The 22,540-nt window shown below is 36.8% G+C and overlaps 1 protein-coding gene across 10 annotated transcripts in view; it reads left to right on the top strand.

Moving 5' to 3' along the window:
• SHLD2 (shieldin complex subunit 2) overlaps positions 1 to 22,540 on the top strand; it is a 95,143-nt gene that overhangs the window by 38,588 nt on the left and 34,015 nt on the right. For all 10 annotated transcript variants that reach the window (XR_013763540.1, XM_079138207.1, XM_079138209.1 and 7 more), the window contains 3 exons: positions 2,139 to 2,233; positions 2,606 to 4,141; positions 8,315 to 8,422. Coding sequence is in view for 9 of the 10 variants with exons in the window: in XM_079138207.1 (XP_078994333.1) it covers positions 2,611 to 4,141; positions 8,315 to 8,422 (1,639 nt within the window). In the remaining variant the exon portion in view is untranslated. The remainder of the gene's footprint in view (positions 1 to 2,138; positions 2,234 to 2,605; positions 4,142 to 8,314; positions 8,423 to 22,540) is intronic.

Here is a 22,540-nt window from a genome sequence, read left to right as displayed (position 1 = left end):
CAATAGATACATATGTGATTATTAGCCTGTAGAAGCTATTTAAAGCCTTAAGACTGAACAAAATCATGTAGGTAGTGAGCTCTGAGAAAGATTCAAATACTGGGACCTTGCATAAGAAATTGAGGATCTGAAAAGCAGCTGGCAAAGGAGATTGAGAAAGAGCAATTGGTAAGAGTTTGAGGTAGGTCAAAATTCAAGGGGATATGATATCCTTAAAGTCAAATGAAAAGAAGGAGTGAGTGCTGCTGATAGGCCAATTAAACTAAAAATAGAGAATGGATAGATGGCAATGTGGAAGTCAGTGGAGACCTTGAAATAAGCTATTGTTTCTGTGTAGAGATTTGGACAAAAACTTAGTGCACTGGGTTTAAGAATAAACAGGAGCAGAGGGAATATAGATGATTCTTTTATGACTGTATATAGAAGTAGAAAACGTGGTGTAATAAGTGGAGGGGGACAGGAGATGCTGAATAACAGCATGGGAAAAACTAACAGCATGTTAATGGAGTTGCTTTAGTACAGAGAAAAATCCATGACAGAGGGTAGCAGGGGAAAATTATTAGAGCCTGAGCAGGAAAGTGGGACCAAGATGGTGAGTAAGTGTTTAAGAGATGGTCTTCATTGAAGCATGATAATTAGTCCATGTAACAGAAGGGTAGGCAGAGTGTATAAGACCCAATAAGACCCATAGAACTGGGTTGGTGGATGTGTTGTTGAGAGTTTGTGAATTGGAAATAGGTAGCTGTAAGTGGGGGTTGTGGAGAAGATGCTGGAGAATGAAAAAAATGCGTAAAAAAATTATCTTGAAGAGTGAATGGATAGGAAAGGACTGGATTGCTAGATACTGCCTTGAGATTAGTGGTAATAAATTTAAAATGAGATCAGTTTTCAGATGATTGTGTATTTTTTTCTCTAGTCACTTCTGACCAGCATAGGTGATGATTCAGTATTTGTGTTTAGCTGCATTAAGTACCTTGGAGATCAAAGCAGAAAAGTTAGAAAAGCATGATAGGGAGTGATAATAGTAAACTCTAGAATTTAAGATGATTAAGGATGCAAATGAAGAAAGAGTCTGTGAAATAGATGGTAAGATAAGTGCTTTCATTTTAGATCCCATGTGGTCAAAGAACTGTTGAAGTTGTCCATATAGAGGGAAAAAAATTGGAAAATAGAAAATATAGAGTTGAAAACAATATTGAAATTAGGAAAAAGATCTGCAGTTATTGATCATTATTGTGTATGATTATACAAGTAGATGACTGAGGTAAGGGAGAAAATAAAGTCAACAGAGGAGAGGAGGTCAAGGAATCATGAGGTGAGACCAGTGTATAGGAAGGAGCAACCATACTGATATTGAAAATCATGAGTTTTGATCAGATTTGGAAGAGGTGCCAGTGAGCAAATCTTGGAGATATTAAGTGTGACTGGGGATTATAGCTGGCATTTCTTGGCTTAGACCTCATTTCCTATATACTTCCACATGGTCTTTTCATGATTTCAGGCATCTTATGTTTTTACAGTGGACCCTATACTCAAATCAAAGTCAGTCCTACCATGTCTTTCATAATTTTGCCCTTTTAAATCCTGTTTTTTGTTTGAAATGCTTGTATCCACCTTCCGTAGGAGCCCTCTTCCCTGGTAGATCATTATCAATTCCTATTTATAGGTTCTAGTATTGATTATATTATTTTGAAACTACAAGTTTATGTTCACTGTTTTCTCGCCAGTTTTTTTAACCAGGTCAACAGTTCCCTCATGTCAATAATCTTTTCTGTCTTTTGCCCATACAACACTGTAAAAATGTTTTCAATGAATTCTAGGAATAGATCTAATTAATAAGTGCTTATTTAAAGTCTGTCATGAACAAGCAAACATTGATGTGATTCTTTTATGTGTATCTCAGTAAGTACTTTAGATTTGCTTATTTCAAGTTATCACAGTTTGAAAGTTTAAATGATAGAGTTTTTCTTTAATCTAAATGTCACAAAATAATTATAATCAATCTGATTTTGGAAAAGGTGAAAAAATACAAAAGCAGTTTTTTATTGATTTTGCTAACAGATTGAAGTGAAAATAGATAATATGTTGCTTGTACATTTTGAAGAAAGTCTTACTTTTTTATATTCTCTGCCTTCCAGTTTGAGCCTTCTGATTTGGTTTTGATAATGGAGTTCACAGTTGAAGGAAGAAGACCCAAAACTTATTGAGATAATCTATCGAGTAAAGAAAACAGGTAATGTAGAAGTGACTGTAATACATTAGTTAAACAAATGCTGTCTTCTCCCTTTCACTAACTTATTATTTAAATGAGGCAAGTTTTTACAAGACAAGAAATGAACATAGTAAAGATTTCTTTACCTGTTTGATGCTAGTTTTATTCTTAATTTTCTTTAACTGAAAGAATCTTTAGGTGAAGTTTTTTTGTGACTAATTGATTTTTCTTATGACTTTTGGTGTATATATGAATTTTATAATTAAGTGGCATATGAAATAAATGATCGATTAATTATTCATAGTTTATATTTTATTTTGATGCATTAATTAAGTTAATATTGATATATAAAAGTCTATCAAAAATTAATTTGGTGTTTTTCATTTTTATCAGAAATTATGAGTGGAGGATCTCAAGTTCACATATTTTGGGGTGCTCCAGCTGGTCCACTAAAAATGACAGTATCACAGAGAACAACCTTAATATCCACTGCAAATCCCTGGAAAAAAATTCAGTTTTTGTACAATCAGCATTCTTTGTATCTGAAGGATGAAAACCAGGAGCCCAACAATCTCAAAGACTGTCAAACCTCAGAAGCTATTACTGGCCCTCCAGCTGTTCTAAGTGGTTGTTGTTTAGTGAACTCTGTGAGTAGATGTGTTCAGGTGAAAGATGACTTTACATATTCGACTTCAGAAACACAGAATATAAAATTCCAGAAGATTCACCCCTCAGGGCTGAGTGATGTAACCAACTCTAATGTGCAAATATATGGATTTAAGGGCACAATTCAGCATTTACCTGAAGAAGAAAAGTATGAAAAGATTCAATGTGAAAATAATAAAATTACAGATGAACATCCTAGAAATGAGTCAAACATATGTGGTCACAACTTTCAAACAAATTCCTTTCAGTTAGATCATAAATGTGCAGTTGTGTTGGATTTGGTTGATAGTACTGACCAAACTAATGTAGATCTAGAAGCTATAGAAACAAAGTACAAGCCAGCAGAACACCATGACATGCAAAACCAGTGTCTGGAATTCTTTTCCTCTAATGCAGTGGATGAGCCAAGGTCTGATGGAGCAGTTAGGAAGGTCTCAAACCTTAAAACATCTACTGACACTGAATTTCTGAGTATAATGACCTCTAGTCAGGTTGCTTTTTTAGCTCAAAGGGAGGATAAAGCTCTGAATTCTATAAATAAAGGGATCGTATCCATGGAGACTAAACCAAAGGCAAGTCATGGGGAAGTAAGAATAACTGAAGATAATTTGATTCAGTTTAAGGATGATTTTACAGAAGGACATGAAAGTGGACAAAAAGAAACATATTCCTTAGACCTTTTTAGTCCTATTTGTCCTGAAAAAAAGAGTATTCACATAAACCCTGAAAAAGATGTTGAAGAAAATACAGGATCTCAAGAACTTTTCAGTTCCGAAGATAAACTGCCACCAAATGAGATTTGTATTGAGTTGTGTCGCTCAGGAATACTGTGTTCCCAACTAAACACCTTTCAGAAAAGTGCTGTTAAAAGAAGTTGGAGCTCTGAAGAGAAATCAGGCCATTCTAAAGCTCTGTCTAAAGTCTTTAAAGTGTCTAAGAAAATGGAGTTGAGTTCTAATGCAAGAGATTCTACCATAGCAATGGGCCAGAGAAATTTGTCTGAATTTAAGGGTATTAAAAAAATATCACTAATAAAAAATTGTGATTCTAAAAGTCAGAAGTATAATTGTTTAGCTCTGGTGCTAACTCCATGTCATGTGAAAGAAATAAACATAAAATCTGGAGCCAATTCTGGCTCTAAAGTGCCCTTAGCAACAATTATAGTAATTGATCAATCGGAAATTAAGAAGAAGGTTTTTCTTTGGAGAACCGCAGCATTTTGGGCACTTACAGTATTTCTCGGAGATATAATTTTACTCACAGGTGAGGTCATCAAAGTTTAGTGGTGGCTTATGGTGGCTTATTTTTTCTTATATATTTTTTAAGTATTGTTTTTAGTTGTTGATGGACCTTTATTTTATTCATTTTATGTGTGGTGCTGAGAATTGAACCAGTGCCTCACACATCAGGCAATCAATCACTCCACCACTGAGCCATGACCCCAGCCCCTTGGTGGCTTATTTTATAAAGCCATGGTTTTTGTGTGTTTGTTTTGTTCTACTTTAAGTCTTTGAAGATTCTTCCTTTACCTTTTGCCTCCTAGGGACCCAACCTAATTGCCCTCTTGTAGCATTGCATTGGTCTGCTTATGCTGCCCAGTTTCCTGTACATTGCCATTTCTGGGCCTCTGTCCTATCCTTAGTTTTGTACTGCCATTCTATTCATCTTCTTTAAGAAGCTGGCCCTGGTTGCTACCTCTTATTCATTCACTATATAACTGTTTCAGTCATACCATTGGGCCCCTTTTCATTTTTCTATGATTTTGGCTATGCTTTTAATTTTCTTATGATTTTTTTGATAATGTCTGTCTTATTTTTAACCCTCTTCACTCCTTTTCTTTAGTAGTAGTAGGATGAAAGGATAGCATTTCTGCTACTTTATCCCTCATAATGCTCTGCACTTTATATTCTTACTCAAGGAAAAGGTACAGATTTCTACTGTATTATTATTAAAATTAAATGTTAATCACATTAGGAAATAAAAAGAAAAAAACAGGTATTATATAAATTTCATATAACTACTTATAAAGTTTTAGAGTGTTACTTTCTATTTTGTTTATCCTCTTTAAAATGTGTGTTGCACACTTGTGCATGTGCACACACACACTGATATATTTATTGGGAGCTTACTGTGTATCAAACTTTGTTTTAGATGTCACATGTTTATCTCATTACAACTATATGAGGAAGAAAATGTTATCATCATTTTTCTGTTGAAGCAGGCCCCAAAATATAAAATAACTTGCACAATGTCACACATGTACGAAATGGCAAAGTCATAGACGCCAGAGTTGCATACTCCTACTATATAGTTTTGATCATAAAGAACATATAATTTTTACCCTTTTTCACTGAACATAAGAAATCTAACATTTTGTTACATTTTCTTTGTTGATTTAAAATTAATGCATAATATATGAGAGCCAGGAGGGAATTAATAACTAAATATACATAGGAAACTATGTGATAGGGAAGAGGAAGGTAGGTACAGGTTATACTTAGAAACTTAGAAAAAGAAAACATTAGGGGCTGGGGAAATAGCTCAGCTGGTAGAGTGCTTGCCTTGCAAGCACAAGGCCCTGAGTTCAATCCCCAGTACCGCAAAAAAAAAAAAAAAAAAAAAAAGAAAACATTAGTGTATTTCGTAGCAGTAGTTTTACAAATGGTTTGTAGGGGGAATGATAAACTTAGTTAATATATTCTGGTGTACTTCTAGAATTATCAGGGATAATCTAATAAAGAGGTAGACACAAGTTTGTAACAAACAGCCTTACTATAGTCCCATACCACTATGTGTTGTTATTGGAGAGTCCGTGTAACTCCTATTCTAAGTCAGTGCTGAATACCCCTTTACCTGTGATTTGATTTTGTAGTAGAACTGTTCACAAGGTGAGGGGATTGAAGACATTTTCTTTAGCTATTAATACTTCATTGTAAATGAAAAAATTGTATTCTGATTTTCTTGTCTCATTAACCTATTTAATGTAAGCTTATGTTACAGAGTTGAAATCCACTTTTGGAATATTGATGAAATTAGCTTTCCCGACTGAAGAGGGCTAGAGTCTGGATCATAGTCATTTTATCATGGTCCTTTGCCATAGCCATTCACTTTGTGAAATTTCCTGGAGGCCTTTTCCTAGTAGATGGAAACTTGACCTTGCTATTTCTATATTCCCCCCCTAGTGTTTTATATAGTTGTTAATGACTAGGTAACATTCTATCAAGTGACTATTAGATTTTACTAAACTATTTTTCTATTATAGGATATTTAGGTTATATCTATGAACATTTTTTAAAAATACCAGTTTTTAATTTTATATTCTTAGAAAAATATATTTAGTTTACTGTTTTCTGAGTGAGTTTTATTTTGTGTGGAGTGGATGGAAACTTAGAAAAAAATCAGTCTTTTTCCATAGTCCTAATTAAGTTGTGAATTATATTTGCATGGACATGTATGAGTGACATTCCATTTTAGTCAATAGCATCCAATAGTATATTATATCTCTGTCTTGGATAGCTCATACTCTCTGTTGATATACATCCCCAAACTGAAACATTTTATGTAATAGCATGTCTCAGAACACTCATACTCTCTGTTGATATACCCAAACTGAAACATTTTATATAATAGCATGTCCCAGAACATGTCCCTTTTAGTATATAGATTTTTTTTTATTACAGTAGAACTAAGAAATGCTATAAATGTGGCTTGTCTATGGGAGACTATTGATTAAAGTTAAAAAAAGAAAAGGAACCGCTTAATCTGGGGAAATCACAATTTTAAGTAACAGACCAAAGAAGAGGAGTTTAGGAACTAGGGCATAGCAATGAGCAGGCAAAATGGAAACCAGGAGGCAAGGACTGGGCTGGCTACAACTCCCTACCCCCTCTATCACCACTAATCTAACATTAGGTTTTGCAATCCTAGTCTTCAGAGGGCTCTTACGGAAATTTCTCATTTGTTGCTTTTTGCTGAAGAGTAGGCAATCTGAGTGTCAGAACATGAAAAGTCTTTTGTTGTTATTGTTGTTTTGCAGTGGTAGGACTTGAATTCCTACATGCTAGGCAAGTACTCTTACCGAGCTACATCAGTAGTGCAATGAAAAGCCTTGGAAGCTTTGCTAACTCTTCCTGATTAGCCACTGGGGATTCTCTGAGTGTTCCTTAAGCAAGTCACTTGATCCCATTAATGTGCTTGATAATCACTTGTTAGCATTGTGGGGCTTGGATTGAAAGGGGTACTGGGAACTATTAAGAGAACAATGTGTGATGTAAAGCAGCAGGATTGTAAAGGCAGTGGCAGATCCAAGAGGCAGAGTCAGCTGGTTGTGGGTAGGGGGACAAAGGTTGTGAAGAAAGAGGCAGGATAACCTCAAACTGGTTTACCTGACTAACAGCATAGAACCCACAAATGCAATGGGTAATATGAAGGGAAAGCAGGTTTGGACAATGCTGAGTTTGGGGAGCATGTAAAATCCAGTTGCTAAATCCATATGGGAATATCCATTAAGACAGTTGTAGATAAAAGAACTTGAAGTTGAGGACAGGGTTTAGAATGTAAATTTGGAAGTAATGATTTGTAATTTTTGCCTCCTTGTTTTTCTTATTTACCAAATTCTTTTGCTATTATTAATATTTTATGCTCCTAACACTTAGTACATGGATTATATCCTATGTGGTAGTTATTCCACTTAGTACATGGATTATATCCTATGTGGTAGTTATCCCTCTTTCTCTATTTAGAACTTATAGTTTTTGCTTTGACTAGAACTGTTTCTGTTGATATGTTTACTTCCACTAAATGATTTTTCTCTCTCTGTCCTAGATCATATTGCTCTTTTTTTCTCAAAGAAAAATGTTCTCTACCTCCCAAATATTTCACTTTTGATATCATAGAAGATAATTACCAAGCTGTTCAGGGAAAAATAATTAAGTTCTTTCAAATCTGCCTTATATTCAGATATATTTAATACAGAAGGGACCAGTGCACACTGAGTATTACTATACTTCTAGGCACTAAGGATTTTTTAAAAACTTTATGATGGTGCAAAAGCAATACACACATACTTGGATTTTGAACGACTACTTTGCTTCCAGATCCTAAAATATTTATTTTTTAGTTTATCAGAAATATACATTATAATATTTGCCTTATTTAAATGGAAACCATTAAATCTTTCTCTGTAGAGCAGTGAGTTTCCATATTGACATAAATTGAATGTACAGAAACAAGTGGTTCTTTTACTTCTGTACAGTCATACCTATAAGATTTTAGATGTGCTATTTTATTATTTTCTGCCATTAGGCAGATCATTTAATGTATTTGAACTTTAGTTGCCTGGCATGTGGGAATTTTGCATGATATTTTGCTATGGTTAATTAACCAGAATGTGAAGGAATTTATGGCATAATCAGAATTTTTTTTTTTCCTCTTCAGATGTTGTTATTCATGATGATCAGTGGATTGGTGAGATAATACTCCAATCAACATTCACCAGTCAGTTATTAAATCTCGGGAGTTATTCATCTGTCCAGCCAGAAGAATGTAAGACATATTTTAAATGTAATAATTTCTTAGTATTTCATACAGACAGTCCCCAAATTATGTTTCACCTTACGATTTTTTTTAAACTTTATGATGGTGCAAAAGCAATACACACATACTTTGAATTTTGAATTTTGATCTTTTCCTTGACTGGTGTGTGCACTATGGTATTCTCTTGAGAAGCCCGGCAGTAGCAATGAGCTATAGCTCTCGGTCAACCCCAAGGGATCAGGAGGGGAAACAACAGAGACTGTAATGTGTGTTGTATTGATATGTGGTAGGTTAACTGTTAATATATTTCCAACTTAGTGTTTTCAGCTTATAGCATTATCAAGACATAGCTCCATAGTAAGTTGAGGAGCATTTCTGTATAAACATACTAGGAAAGATTAGAGTTAAAATGGTTGTTTTTAAACAGTTATTTTTGTTAGAATAAAAATAGAATTTAAAAAATGAACTTGAACATTTTAAATCAACAATTATTTTAAAAAGCATTGTGGTTCATGTTTCATCTTATTCTTAGAGAGTCTGTACAGTGGTAGTTTTTCATCATTTAGATAGTCATAGACCTCTTTGACTAGCTGTGGGCTCTTTCTGCAGAAAAATGGACTTGCATAGATAGACAAACAATTGTTTATAATTCTGAGCCATTCCATAGACTTCTGAAGTTCTGTGCAATTTCTGAGTGCCTGATTAAGAATCCTTGAGGTAGTTAGCTGTGGCTAGAATTCCTATTTCCAATCTACCATTGCTAGGAAAAACTGCCTGCCTTCTCTGATGATGGTTTTCTCCTCTTTGAAATAAGCTGTTGAATAAAGAAAATTGCAGCTATCTTTTTTTCCAGGAAATAAAAAAAAAAAAAAGGAAAGAAAGTAGAGAAACAGTGTAAACAGACAGGTTTTTGGAGTTAAAAAGACCAGAATTTGAATCCAGACCCTAATGCTTCCAAAGTCTTTTTCTTTATCCAAGGTATTTAACCTCACTATTCACTTGTTGTGAAGATTGAGATAAAAAATACAAGATATTAAAACTGCCTGTGATAACAAGATCAGCAGAAGTAATAAGTTAGCAAAATATATCAGATAGTAGTGTAATAGAAAAATAGCTAGGAAAGTCTACTGGATATACCAGAGTTTAACTAGAATGATAGGAAGTTATGGAGGGTAGAGCATAGAATTCTGATTAGAATTCCAGCAATTAATTCTGCAATTAGAATACTCACACCTGTGCTGGGCAAAGGTAAGGTTTCGCTGTGTCTTTGGAGCTCTTCAGCAGATAATCAATACTGACATGTTTTCATAAACTGTACCCTTGGACATTTATGCCAGAGAAATAAAATTTTATGTTCACACAAAAACCTGTACTCAAATTTCATATATCTGCTTTATTCTTAATATCCCACATTGGGAAACAACTCAAATGTTCTTCAGCAAAGAATGATTAAGCAAATGTTGATAGCTCCACATAGCGGATTGCTATTCAGCACTAAAAAAGAAGTAATTAGTGATGCATCCAACAACATGGTATGGATCTCAGGGTATTGTATTGAGTGAGAAATGCCAATCTCAAAAGGTTATATTTATGCAACATGATTCCATGTATACAAGGGGCCTTACACATGTTAGGCAAGTGCTCTACCACCAAGCTACATCCTCTGCCCATGTTAAGAATTTTAAATGAAGCCGGTCACAGTGGTGCACACCTATAATCCCGCAGCTCAGGAGGCTGAGGCAGGAGAATTGAGAGTTCAAAGACAGCCTCAGCAAAAACGAGATGCTGAGCAACTCAGTGAGACCCTGTCTCTAAGCAAAATACAAAATAGGGTTGGGGATGTGGCTCAGTGGTTGAGTGCCCCTGAGTTCAATCCCCAGTACCCGCTCCCCCCAAAAAAGAATTTTAAATGGTATAGCCACAATGGAGAAGAGTTTGTAGTTTCCCCCTTTTAACTCTGTTCTCACCAATTTGTCCTCCGTCTCAATAGTTTTGTCATTTTAGAAGGTTGTATACATGACTAAAATGAGGTACTGGTATGTGAATAAAGTAGATTAGGGGAAAAGAATAGGAAGATCAGATTTAGACCCACGTCCGTGAAGCAGTTTAGTATATGTCAGAGGTCATATAGGAAATCATTGAATTAAGGGTAACTGTTTAGTAAATAGTGCTAAGGCAACTGGATAACCATTTGGCAAAAAATAAAATTAGGCACATGTCTCAACAAAAGAAATAATAAATACCAAACAACTTAAGAGCCTAAATGTAAAAAATAAAACCATCTACTAGAAGGAAACATGGTTTAATTCCTTAATCTTGGTATAGGGAAAGGCTTTCTTAATATTATTCAAAATTTAGAGGCAGTAAGGCAAGACTGGTGAATTTGACTACAGAGAAATAAGTCTTTTCATGACCAAAAGCACTGTAAATAAAGCCAAATTACACTGGCAAACTTGAAGAAAATATTTGCAACATGTACTCTAAATGAAAGGCTAATATCTCAATACATAAAGAACTTTAAAAAAATTCAGTGACAAAGGACCTGAGAGGAAATGAGAAAACAGGGAGAGGAAATGAATGGTCATTTTTCAAAATATAATTTAAAAGTGACCCTCAAACATAATTCACTCAGCTTTAATTAGAGAAATTCAAATTAAAACTACAGAACGATATAATTTCTCACCTATGAAGTTGGTGAAATTTAAAAAAAATATGGCAACATAGTTCATTGGTGAGGCTGTGGGTATGTAGGTATTCTCACATATTGGTGGTGGGAACAAAAATTGTTAAACCCTTTTGGAGGTAGTTGGCAGTACTTAATGAAATTACATATGTACTTCGCTTTCAAAGGAGCAATTAGAATGGGAGGGGAGCTTGTATCCCAAATGGAATACAAACACTAAACAATAAATCTGTCAGTGTTGTAAAGAAATAAAATAACTACTGAGAAGCAGATGGGGAAGAAAAAACAAACCTAAGTAACTGGAAAACAGTATGTTGACTGGATTCTGTAAGGTTAAATAGTGCTGTACATAAACCCTGTAATATAGTAAAGTATGATTCTCAAAATTGAGCAAATAAGAGAATAGACTGTGGGTAATTAGTTGGATTTTTCACTTTAGAGGAAGAAATTATAAGCCAGGAAAGGATAATGGTTAAAATGAACTTTTTGGATTGGATTCAGGCATTATTATAAGCTCTTTTTTGAATATATAAAGAGATACAGAAATATTGATATGCACGTATGAGTGGGCTAGTACGCACACACACATATATATTTATTTTCCAGTCCTGTCTGCTGAGAGGGCATATAAACAGTGATACTGTATTAACAACAGGCATACCTAGTGTCCAGATGTTGGTCTATAGATATTATTCTTTAATAAAATGAAATGGTTTTGGTAGAAGTGGTCCATTGCAGAACTGCTAGGTCAGGGAAAATACAATATGATCTTGGAACTTTAAGGTACCAGAAAAGGCTTGTTAAAAGAGTGCAGGAGCCAACCTGAAGGATCAACTTGAAACTGGAAAACTTGGCACAAGAAAATAAATAATGAGCTTGGCATTATGGCACATGCAACTGTGATCCCAGTTACTTGGGAGGCTGAGGCAGGAGGATTGCAAGGTCCAGGCCAGCCAAGGTTACTTAGTGAGACCCTGTCTCAAAATAGAATAAAAAGAACTGGGGGTGTAGCTTAGTGGTAGAGTGCTTGCTTAGGCATGTGCACGGCCCTGGGTTTAATCCCTACTGTTGTAAAATAAATAGACAAATAATATAAGTAAATTATGATTCATGGAATACAATAAATATTTATGAGTCTATGTTGATATTAACATGTATTCAACTAAGGGAGGAGAGGGAGATCTTTGTTACAATGGAATTCTGATTAAGAAATGTGAGAGAAAAGTGGAAAATAGAGCATTATCACCAGGTAAACCCCACAGTAATAAGTATTGCAGACAGGGGTTCACTGATAGATGCTCAAATGTAGTAACTGGAAATTTAAGGACAGATAGCATTGCATAGTCTCAAAGTATCCCCTCAGCAGAGTGTCCAGCTTATAGGAGGAAAGATAATAATTTTATAGTGAAGAAACTTGTCATACACCAATTTAACTGAGTGGTTAAGGTAAATCAGGAAAAAGACATGATATCAAGTATTCTTTTTGTGGTATTTCCAAAAGTGCATAACTTCATTATAATCACTGGAGAAGCCTAAGTGAAGGGATATTCTATAAAATATTGACAAATACTCTTCATAAGAGTCAAGGTCATCAAAGACAAGAAAAAGTAGGGACCTCTTACAGATTGGAGGAGACTAAAGAGAAGTAACAATTAAGTGTAATGTAGAATCCTGAATAGGGACCTATATATAAAAAAGATATTAGCAGAAAATTGGTAAAATTTTAAAGAGATCTATGTTTAGTAATATTTAACCAATTAATGTATTGTTTAATGTAAATATTCTATCATGTGAACTATTCATGTTAGAGGGTGTAGAGTGAAGAATATAAGGAACTACTATTTTTGTCACTTTTTTGTGAGTCTAACATTAATTCAAAAAACAAGTTTTTTTAGGGAGGTGGGAATTGAAACCCAGGGGAGCTCTACCACTGAACTACATCACCAGCCCTTTTTAATTTTTGACACAGGGCCTCCTTAAATTGTCCAACCTGGCCTCAGACATGCAATCCTTCTGTCTCAGTCTCCTGAGTCACTGGGATTGCAGATGTGTGCCATGGTGCCTTACTTCAAAAGGTTTTTAAAAGCCATAGATGGTTATGTTAAAAAGTACAAAGAAGGCTTTTGATGAAATTCAATACCTATTCAGGTCACAAAGTGAGTCTTTAAAAAATACCCAGAAAAATTATCCTAGTTGGAATAATAGTAGAAATTTTGCTTTTAAAATTCAGACATGAGAGGCAGCTTCAGGGACCAGGACAGGGCAGCCAGGGACTTCCCCAAGCAGCTCGGCTCCCTCCGGCGGGAGGCACCTTTCAAGACTACATTCTCAGAGCAGACCGCCCAGTCAGAGCCTTTCTATATAGACCCAGCCACAAGTCCCCCAGCCAGCGGAGAGCTCCGACCCCAAAGCAGCCTCTGAGACCAGGGCAGGGTAGCCAGAGACTTCTCCAGGCGGCCCTGCCCCTTCCAGCCGCAGGCTCTTTCCACGGGGCCGATCCAAGATGGCGGACTAGAGGGTGACTGCATCTCCAGTCACTCCAGAACCCAGGATTCAAGAAGGGGAGGCATTGAGAGACTTGGGCTAAAATAGAGCCACGGGGTGATTCTCCCCCACTGGGTGAAGCTCGGCCTGGGCCACAGGCCCGGATAGGGGCGGCTCATCAGAGTAGGGAAGGGCTTCCCCAGGCAGCCCTGCGCACTCTGGTGGTGGGCTCCTCCCACACGGCCAGCATCTCCGAGCAGGCTCCCCAGTGAGAGCCTTTCAACACACAGTCAACTCCAAGCCCTGGAACCAGTAGCGGGCTAGGGGCAGCTTTCTTCAGAAGCACTGCATTATCAAGTTACTCCAAGACTGCAGGCTACTGAAGGCTGGTAGGTGATACACTGGAAATCTACAGGGACACTATAAGCCAATAGAGGAAATCCACAATATCTCAGAGTCCCACTGACATCTGACCAATATGAGAAAACAAGGGAAGAAACCTAGATACTATATCAATAAAACCCAAAGATAGGACAGCAGAAGAAATGTCAGAAAGGGAGTTCAGAATGTACATAATTAAAACAATCAGGGAAGCAAACGAGGAGATGAAAGAGCAAATGCAGGCCTTAAATGATCGCACCAATCAACAGTTAAAAGAGCAAATAAGTGAAGCAAGAGATCATTTCAATAAAGAGTTAGAGATACTAAAAAAAAAAAAAAAAAAAAAAAAAAAAAAAAAACAACAAAAAAACAGAAATCCTTGAAATGAAGGAAACAATAAACCAAGTTAAAAACTCCACAAAAAGCATAACCAATAGAATAGAACACCTGGAAGATAGAACCTCCGATATTAAAGACAAAATATTTAGTCTTTTTTTTTATTGTAAACAAATGGGATACATGTTGTTTATCTGTACATGGCGTAAAGGCATACCATTTGTGTAATCATAAATTGACATAGGGTAATGTTGTTTGGTTCATTCTGTTATTTTTTTCCCTTCCCCCCCACCCCTCCCACCCCTCTTTTCCCTCTATACAGTCCTTCCTTCCTCCATTCTTGCCCCCCTCCCTAATCCTAACTCTAACCCTAACACTAACTCCTCCCTACCCCATTATGTGTCCTCATCCACTTATTAGCGATATCATTCGTCCTTTGGTTTTTTGAGATTGGCTTATCTCACTTAGCATATTCTCCAATTTCATCCATTTGCCTGCAAATGCCATAATTTTATCATTCTTTATGGCTGAGTAATACTCCATTGTATATGTATACCACAGTTTCTTTATCCATTCATCAGTTGAAGGACATCTAGGTTCCACAATCTGGCTATTGTGAATTGAGCAGCTATGAACATTGATGTGGCTGTATCTCTGTAGTATGCTGATTTTAAGTCCTTTGGGTATAGGCCAAGGAGTGGGATAGCTGGGTCAAATGGTGGTTCTATTCCAAGCTTTCTGAGGAATCTCCACACTGCTTTCCAGAGTGGCTGCACTAATTTGGAGCCCCACCAACAATGTATGAGTGTACCTTTCTCCCCACATCATTGCCAACCCCTGTTGTTGCTTGTATTCTTGATAATTGCCATTCTAATTGGGGTGAGATGGAATCTTAGGGTGGTTTTGATTTGCATCTCTCTTATTACTAGAGATGTTGAACATTTTTCCACACATTTGTTGATTGCTTGTAGATCTTCTTCTGTGAAGTATCTATTCATTTCCTTAGCCCATTTGTCAATTGGATTATTTGTATTCTTGGTGTAGAGTTTTTTGAGTTCTTTATAGATTCTGGAGATTAGTGCTCTATCTGAAGTATGATTGGCAAAGATTTTCTCCCACTCTGTAGGCTCTTTCTTCGCATTGCTGATAGTTTCCTTTGCTGAGAGAAAGCTTTTTAGTTTGAATCTATTCCAGTTATTGATTCTTGCTTTTATTTCTTGTGCTATGGAAGTCCTGTTGAGGAAGTCTGGTCCTAAGCCAACATGTTGAAGATCCGGACCTACTTTTTCTTCTATAATCTGCAGGGTCTCTGCTCTGATTTCGAGGTTCTTAATCCATTTTGAGTTTAGTTTCGTGCATGGTGAGAGATATGGGTTTAGTTTCATTCTGTTGCATATGGATTTCCAATTCTCCTAGCACCATTTGTTGAAGAAGCTATCTTTTCTCCATTGCATATTTTTGGCCCCTTTGTCTAGTATGAGAAAATTGTATTTATTTGGGTTTGTGTCCTTGTCCTCTATTCTGTTTGTTTTTTTGGTGCTGGGGATTGAACCCAGGGCAGTGTGCTTACAAAGCCAAGCACTCTACTGACTGAGCTATCTCCCAAGCCCTCCTCTATTCTGTACCATTGATATACCTTTCTATTTTGGTACCAATACCATGCTGTTTTTGTTACTATTTCTTTGTAGTAGAGTTGAAGATCTGGTATTGTGATACCCCCTGTTTCACTCTTCCTGCCTAGGATTGCTTTAGCTATTCTGGGTTTCTTACTCTTCCAGATGAATTTCATAAATGCTTGCTCTATTTCTGTAAGGTACGTCATTGGGATTTTAATTGGAATTGCATTTAATCTGTATAGCACTTTAGGTAGTATGGCCATTTTGACAATATTAATTCTTCCTATCCAAGAACATGGGAGATCTTTCCATCTTCTAAGGTTTTCTTTAATTTCTTTCTTTAGTGTTCTGTAGTTCTCATTGTAGAGGTCTTTCACCTCTTTTGTGAGATTGATTCCCAAGTATTTTATTTTTTTTTTTTTTTGAGGCTATTGTGAATGGGGTAGTTTTCCTAATTATTCTTTCCAAAGATTCATCACTTATATATAAAAATGCATTAGATTTATGTGCATTGATCTTATATCCCGCTACTTTACTGAATTCACTTATGAGTTCTAAAAGTTTTCTGGTGGAATTTCCTGGTTCCTCTAAGTATATAATTGTATCATCAGCAAATAGGGATAGTTTGAGTTCTTCTTTTCCTATTCGTATCCCTTTAATTTCTTTGGTTTGTCTAATTGCTCTGGCTAGAGTTTCAAGGACGATATTGAATAGAAGTGGTGAAAGAGGGCATCCCTGCCTTGTTCCAGTTTTTAGGGGGAATGCTTTCAGTTTTTCACCATTTAGAATGATATTAGCCATGGGCTTATTGTAGATGGCCTTTACAATGTTAAGAAATGTTCCCACTATCCCTATTTTTTCTAGTGTTTTGAGCATGAAGGGATGCTGTATTTTATCAAATGCTTTTTCTGCATCTATTGAAATAATCATGTGATTCTTGACTTTAAGTCTGTTGATATGGTGAATGACATTTATTGATTGCCTGATGTTGAACCAACCTTGCATCCCTGGGATGAAACCCACTTGATCATGGTGCACTATCTTTTTAATATGTTTTTGTATGCGATTTGCTAAAATTTTGTTGAGAATTTTTGCGTCAATGTTCATTAAGGATATTGGTCTGAAATTTTCTTTCCTCGATGTGTCTCTGTCTGGTTTAGGTATCAGGGTGATATTGGCTTCATAGAATGAGTTTGGGAGGGTTCCCTCCTCTTCTATTTTATGGAATACTTTGAGAAGTATTGGAATGAGCTCTTCTTTAAATGTTTTGTAGAACTTGGCTGAGAACCCATCTGGTCCTGGACTTTTCTTTGTTGGTAGGCTTTTGATGACCTCTTCTATTTCATTACTTGAAATTGGTCTATTTAAATTGTGTATGTCCTCCTCATTCAGTTTAGGCAGTTCATATGTTTCTAGAAACCTATTGATGTCTTCAAAATTTTCTATTTTGTTGGAGTATAGATTTTCAAAATAGCTTCTAATTATGTTTTATATTTCACTCATGTCTGTTGTGATATTTCCTTGTTCATTCCGAATTTTAGCAATTTGAGTTTTCTCCCTCTTTTTTTTTGTTAGTGTGGCTAAGGGTTTACCAATTTTGTTTATTTTTTCAAAGAACCAACTATTTATTTTTTGAATTTTTTGTATTGTTTCTTTTGTTTCAATTTCGTTGATTTCAGCTCTGAGTTTAACTATTTCCTATCTTTTACTACTTTTGGTGCTGGTCTGTTCTTCTTTTTCTAGGGCTTTGAGCTGTAGTGTTAAGTCGTTTATTTGTTGAGTTTTACTTCTTTTATTAAATGTGCTTCATGAAATAAATTTTCCTCTAAGTACTGCTTTCATAGTGTCCCAGAGATTTTGATATGTTGTTTCTTTGTTCTCATTTAGCTCTAAGAATTTTTTAATTTCCTTCCTAATATATTCTGTTATCCATTCATCATATAATAGCATATTGATTAATCTCCAGATGTTTGAGTAGTTTGTGTTTTTTACTCTTTCATTTATTTCTAACTTCAATCTCTTATGATCTGATAGAATACAAGGTAGTATCTCTATCTTCTTGTATTTGCTAACATTAGCTTTGTGGCATAATATATGGTCTATTTTAGAGAAGGATCCATGTGCTGCTGAGAAGAAAGTATATTCGCTCTTGGTTGGATGGTATACTCTATAAATGTCCGTTAAGTCTAAATTATTGATTGTGTTATTGAGATCTATGGTTTCTTTGTTCAATTTTTGTCTGGAAGATCTGTCCAGTGGTGAGAGAGGCATGTTAAAATCACCTAGTATTATTGTGTTATGGTCTATTTGGTTTCTGAAATTGAGAAGGATTTGTTTGACATACATGGATAAGCCACTGTTTGGGGCATAGATGTTTATGATTGTCATATCTTGCTGATTTATGCTTCCCTTAAGCAGTATGAAATGTCCTTCTTTATTCCTTCTGACTAGTTTTGACTTGAAGTCCACATTATCTGAAATGAGGATGGATACTCCAGCTTTTTTGCTGAGTCCATGTGCATGGTATGTTTTTCTCCATCCTTTCATCTTTAGTCTATGGGTATGTTTTTCTATGAGGTCAGTCTCTTGCAGGCAACATATTGTTGGATCTTTCTTTTTAATTCAATCTGCCAGTCTATGTCTTTTGATTGATGAATTCAGGCCATTAACATTCAGGGTTATTATAGAGATATGATTTGTATTCCAGTCATTTGGTTCATTGTTTATTTTATTTATTTATTTATTTATTTATTTATTTATTTATTTATTTATTTGACACGACTTGGTTTCTCCTTTATTTGACAATTCCTTTAGGATAATTCGTCCCTTTGCTGATTTGCTTCTTTGTTTTTCATCTCTTCCTCATGGAATATTTTGCTGAGAGTATTCTGTAATGCTGGCTTTCTTTTTGTATTCTTTTAGCTTTTGTTTATCATGGAAGTATTTTATTTCATCATCAAATTTGAACGTAAGTTTTGCTGGGTATAAGATTCTTGGTTGGCATCCATTTTCTTTCAGGGTTTGAAAAATATTGTTCCAGACCCTTCTAGCTTTTAGGGTCTGGATTGAAAAATCTGCTGATATCCATATTGGTTTCCCCCTGAATGTAATTTGGTTCTTTTCTCTCACAGCCTTTAAAATTCTGTCTTTATTTTGTATGTTAGGTATTTTCATTATAATGTGCCTTGGTGTGGGTCTGTTGTAATTTTGTGTATTTGGAGTCCTATAAGCCTCTTGAACTTGGTTTTCCATTTCATTCTTCAGATTTGGGAAATTTTCTGATATTATTTCATTGAATAGATTGTTCATTCCTTTGGTTTGTTTCTCTAAGCCTTCCTCAATCCCAATAATTCTTAAATTTGGCCTTTTCATGATATCCCATAATTCTTGTAGATTCTGTTCATGATTTCTTACCATCTTCGCTGTTTGTTCAACTTTGTTTTCAAGGTTAAATATTTTGTCTTCAATGTCTGAGGTTCTGTCTTCCAGGTGTTCTATCCTATTGGATATGCTTTCTATGGAGTTCTTAATTTGGTTTATTGTTTCCTTCATGTCAAGAATTTGTTTGTTTTTTTTTTTCAGTATCTCTAACTCTTTATTGAAATGATCTTTTGCTTCCTGTATTTGCTCTTTTAACTGTCGATTGGTGCGATCATTCAGTGCCTGCATTTGCTCTTTCATCTCCTCATTCAGTGCCTGCATTTGCTCTTTCATCTCATCGTTTGCTTCCCTGATCATTTTAATTATGTACATTCTGAACTCCTTTTCTGTCATTTCTTCTGCCATGCTGTCATTGGGTTTTATTGATGTAACATCTAGATTTGTTTGGGGCATTTTCTTCCCTTGTTTTCTCATATTGTTCAGATATCAGTGGACCGCTGAGATATTGCAGATTTCCTCTATTGACTTATAATGTCCCTGAAGATTTCTAGTATATCCCCTCTTAGCCTTCAGTGGGCTGAAGTCTTGGAGGAAGTTGATAGTGCGGTGCTCCACAAGGAACCTGCCTCTCTAGGGGTGGTGGCCTTCAGGTGAGGAATATTCCCTGCTAATGGAAAAGAGGTGCCTCCATGAGTTGACCAATGGTCATCCAAAGGGGAACTAGGCTGCGGGCTGAGGCAAGGCCTGTTTGGGCCTGTGTCTCAGGTTTTACCGTCTTTGTGGGAAAACCTCACCCGGCAGGGAAGACTCACCCGTGGGGAGGTCTCGCTGGTCAGTTCCCCTCCTAGAGGTTCCCCTCAATCCACAACTGCTGCCTGGGCTGGGCTGCCTTCCTCTGCAACATTCCCAGAGACCCGGACCTACCTCCTGGGCCTGGGAGCCTCACCCTTTGCAGATGAGTCTCCTTAGGCTGCCTCTCCTCAGAGAATCTGCCCGGAGTCCTGGAACCTTTGCTCCGCCCCTAAGCGTGTCTCTGTGCGGCTCTTCCACCAAGAAGCCTCCTAGATCCTGGGACCCTGCTCTGCACCTAATCGCCTGGCTATGCAGCTCCTCCTCTGAGCAGCCATCTGGAGCCCCGTTCAATCGCTCCGAGTCCCAGAGACCTGCCGCATGCCTCTTCCTCCGGACAGCCGCCTGGTGTTCCGGAGCGGTCACTAGGAGTCCAAGCAACTCACTGCGTGCCTTCTCTTCCCGCCAACCACCTGTAGCCGTGGGCAGTCACTCCAAGTGACCCTCCCCATTTCTCCTCCTCCGTGTAGCCCCCCAGGTGTTCAGGAGCGGTCACTCTGAGTCTCTCCAAGTCCAAGCGACCCGCTGCACACACCTCCTCCGGCAGCTGCCTGGAGCTCTGGTGTGGACTCTCCGAGTCCAAGCGACCTGCCACACTCCTCCTCCTCCTCCTCCAGGCAGGCCCCGGTGTTCAGTAGTGGTCGCCACAAGTCCAAACAGCTCTCCTCTCAGCTCCTCCCCTGGGCAGCTGCCCGGAGCCCCAGTGGTTGCTCCGAGTCCAAGCGCTGTGCTGAGCGGCCTCCTCTACTATGCTCCCAGTGGTCCGAGTTCACTGCTCCAGCGGGGGGAGGGGTGTCTCCTTGGGCAGCTTTACTTCACAACGTTCCCTGCGTTCCAGGACTACCACCCCATCCGAGACGCCTCTCCAATGGGAGAGACTTACCCGGCTGCTTTGAGTTGATCCCAAGTCTCTCAATATCTCCTCTTTTGAATCCTGAGTTCTGGAGCAACATGACATGCAGCCACCCTCTAGTCCACCATCTTGAAAACCCCAAAATATTTAATCTTGAAAACAATGTTGACCAAACAGAGAAGATGATAAGAAATCATGAACAGAATCTACAAGAATTATGGGATATCATGAAAAGGCCAAATTTAAAAATTATTGAGATTAAGGAAGGCTTAGAGAAACAAACCAAAGGAATGAACAATCTATTCAATGAAATAATATCAGAAAATTTCCCAAATCTGAAGAATGAAATGGAAAACCAAGTTCAAGAGGCTTGTAGGACTCCAAATACACAAAATTACAACAGACCCACACCAAGGTACATTATAATGAAAATACCTAACATACAAAATAAAGACAGAATTTTAAAGGCTGTGAGAGAAAAGAACCAAATTACATTCAGGGGGAAACCAATAAGAATATCAGGAGATTTTTCAATCCAGACCCTAAAAGCTAGAAGGGTCTGGAACAAAATTAACCAAGCCCTGAAAGAAAATGGATGCCAAGCAAGAATCTTATACCCAGTAAAACTTACTTTCAGATTTGACGACGAAATAAGATCCTTCCATGACAAACAAAAGCTAAAGGAATTTACAAAAAGAAAGGCGGCATTATAGAACATTCTCAGCAAAATATTCCATGAGGAAGAGATGAAAAACAACGATCCAAATCAGCAACAGGAGGAACTAGCCTAAAGGAATTGCCACATAAAGGAGAAACCAAATCATGTCAAAAAACTAAAATGAATCAAAATCCTGGGAATACAAACCATATCACAATAATTACCCTGAATGTTAATGGCCTGAACTCATCAATCAAAAGACATAGACTGAAGATTGGATTAAAAAGAAAAATACAACAATATGCTGCCGGCAAGAGACTCACGTCATAGAAAAGGATACCCATAGACTAAAGATGAAAGGATGGGAAAAAAACATACCATGCACATGGACTCAGCAAAAAAGCTGGAGTATCCATCCTCATTTCAGATAATGTGGACCTCAAGCTGAAACTAGTCAGAAGGGATAAAGAAGGACATTACATACTGCTTAAGGGAAGCATAAATCAGCAAGATATAACAATCATAAATATACCTTGAACATTGGCTCATCCATGTACGTCAAACAAATCCTTGTCAATTCCAGAAATCAAATATGGAACACAATAATACTAGGCGATTTTAACACGCCTCTCTCACCACTGGATAGACAAAAATTGAATAAAGAAACCATAGATCTCAATAATACAATCAACAATTTAGACTTAACTGACATATATAGAATATACCATCCAACAAAGAACGAATACACTTTTTTCTCAGCAGCACATGGATCCTTCTCTAAAATAGACCGTGTCTCATGCCACAAAGCTACTGTTAGCAAATACAAGAAGATAGAGATACTACCTTGTACTCTATCAGATCATAATGGATTGAAATTAGAAATAAA

Source organism: Sciurus vulgaris, assembly GCF_902686455.1.
Source record: "Sciurus vulgaris genome assembly, chromosome: 4".
NCBI classification, from domain to species: Eukaryota; Metazoa; Chordata; class Mammalia; order Rodentia; family Sciuridae; genus Sciurus; species Sciurus vulgaris.
This window is presented reverse-complemented; position numbering and strand designations above follow the sequence as displayed.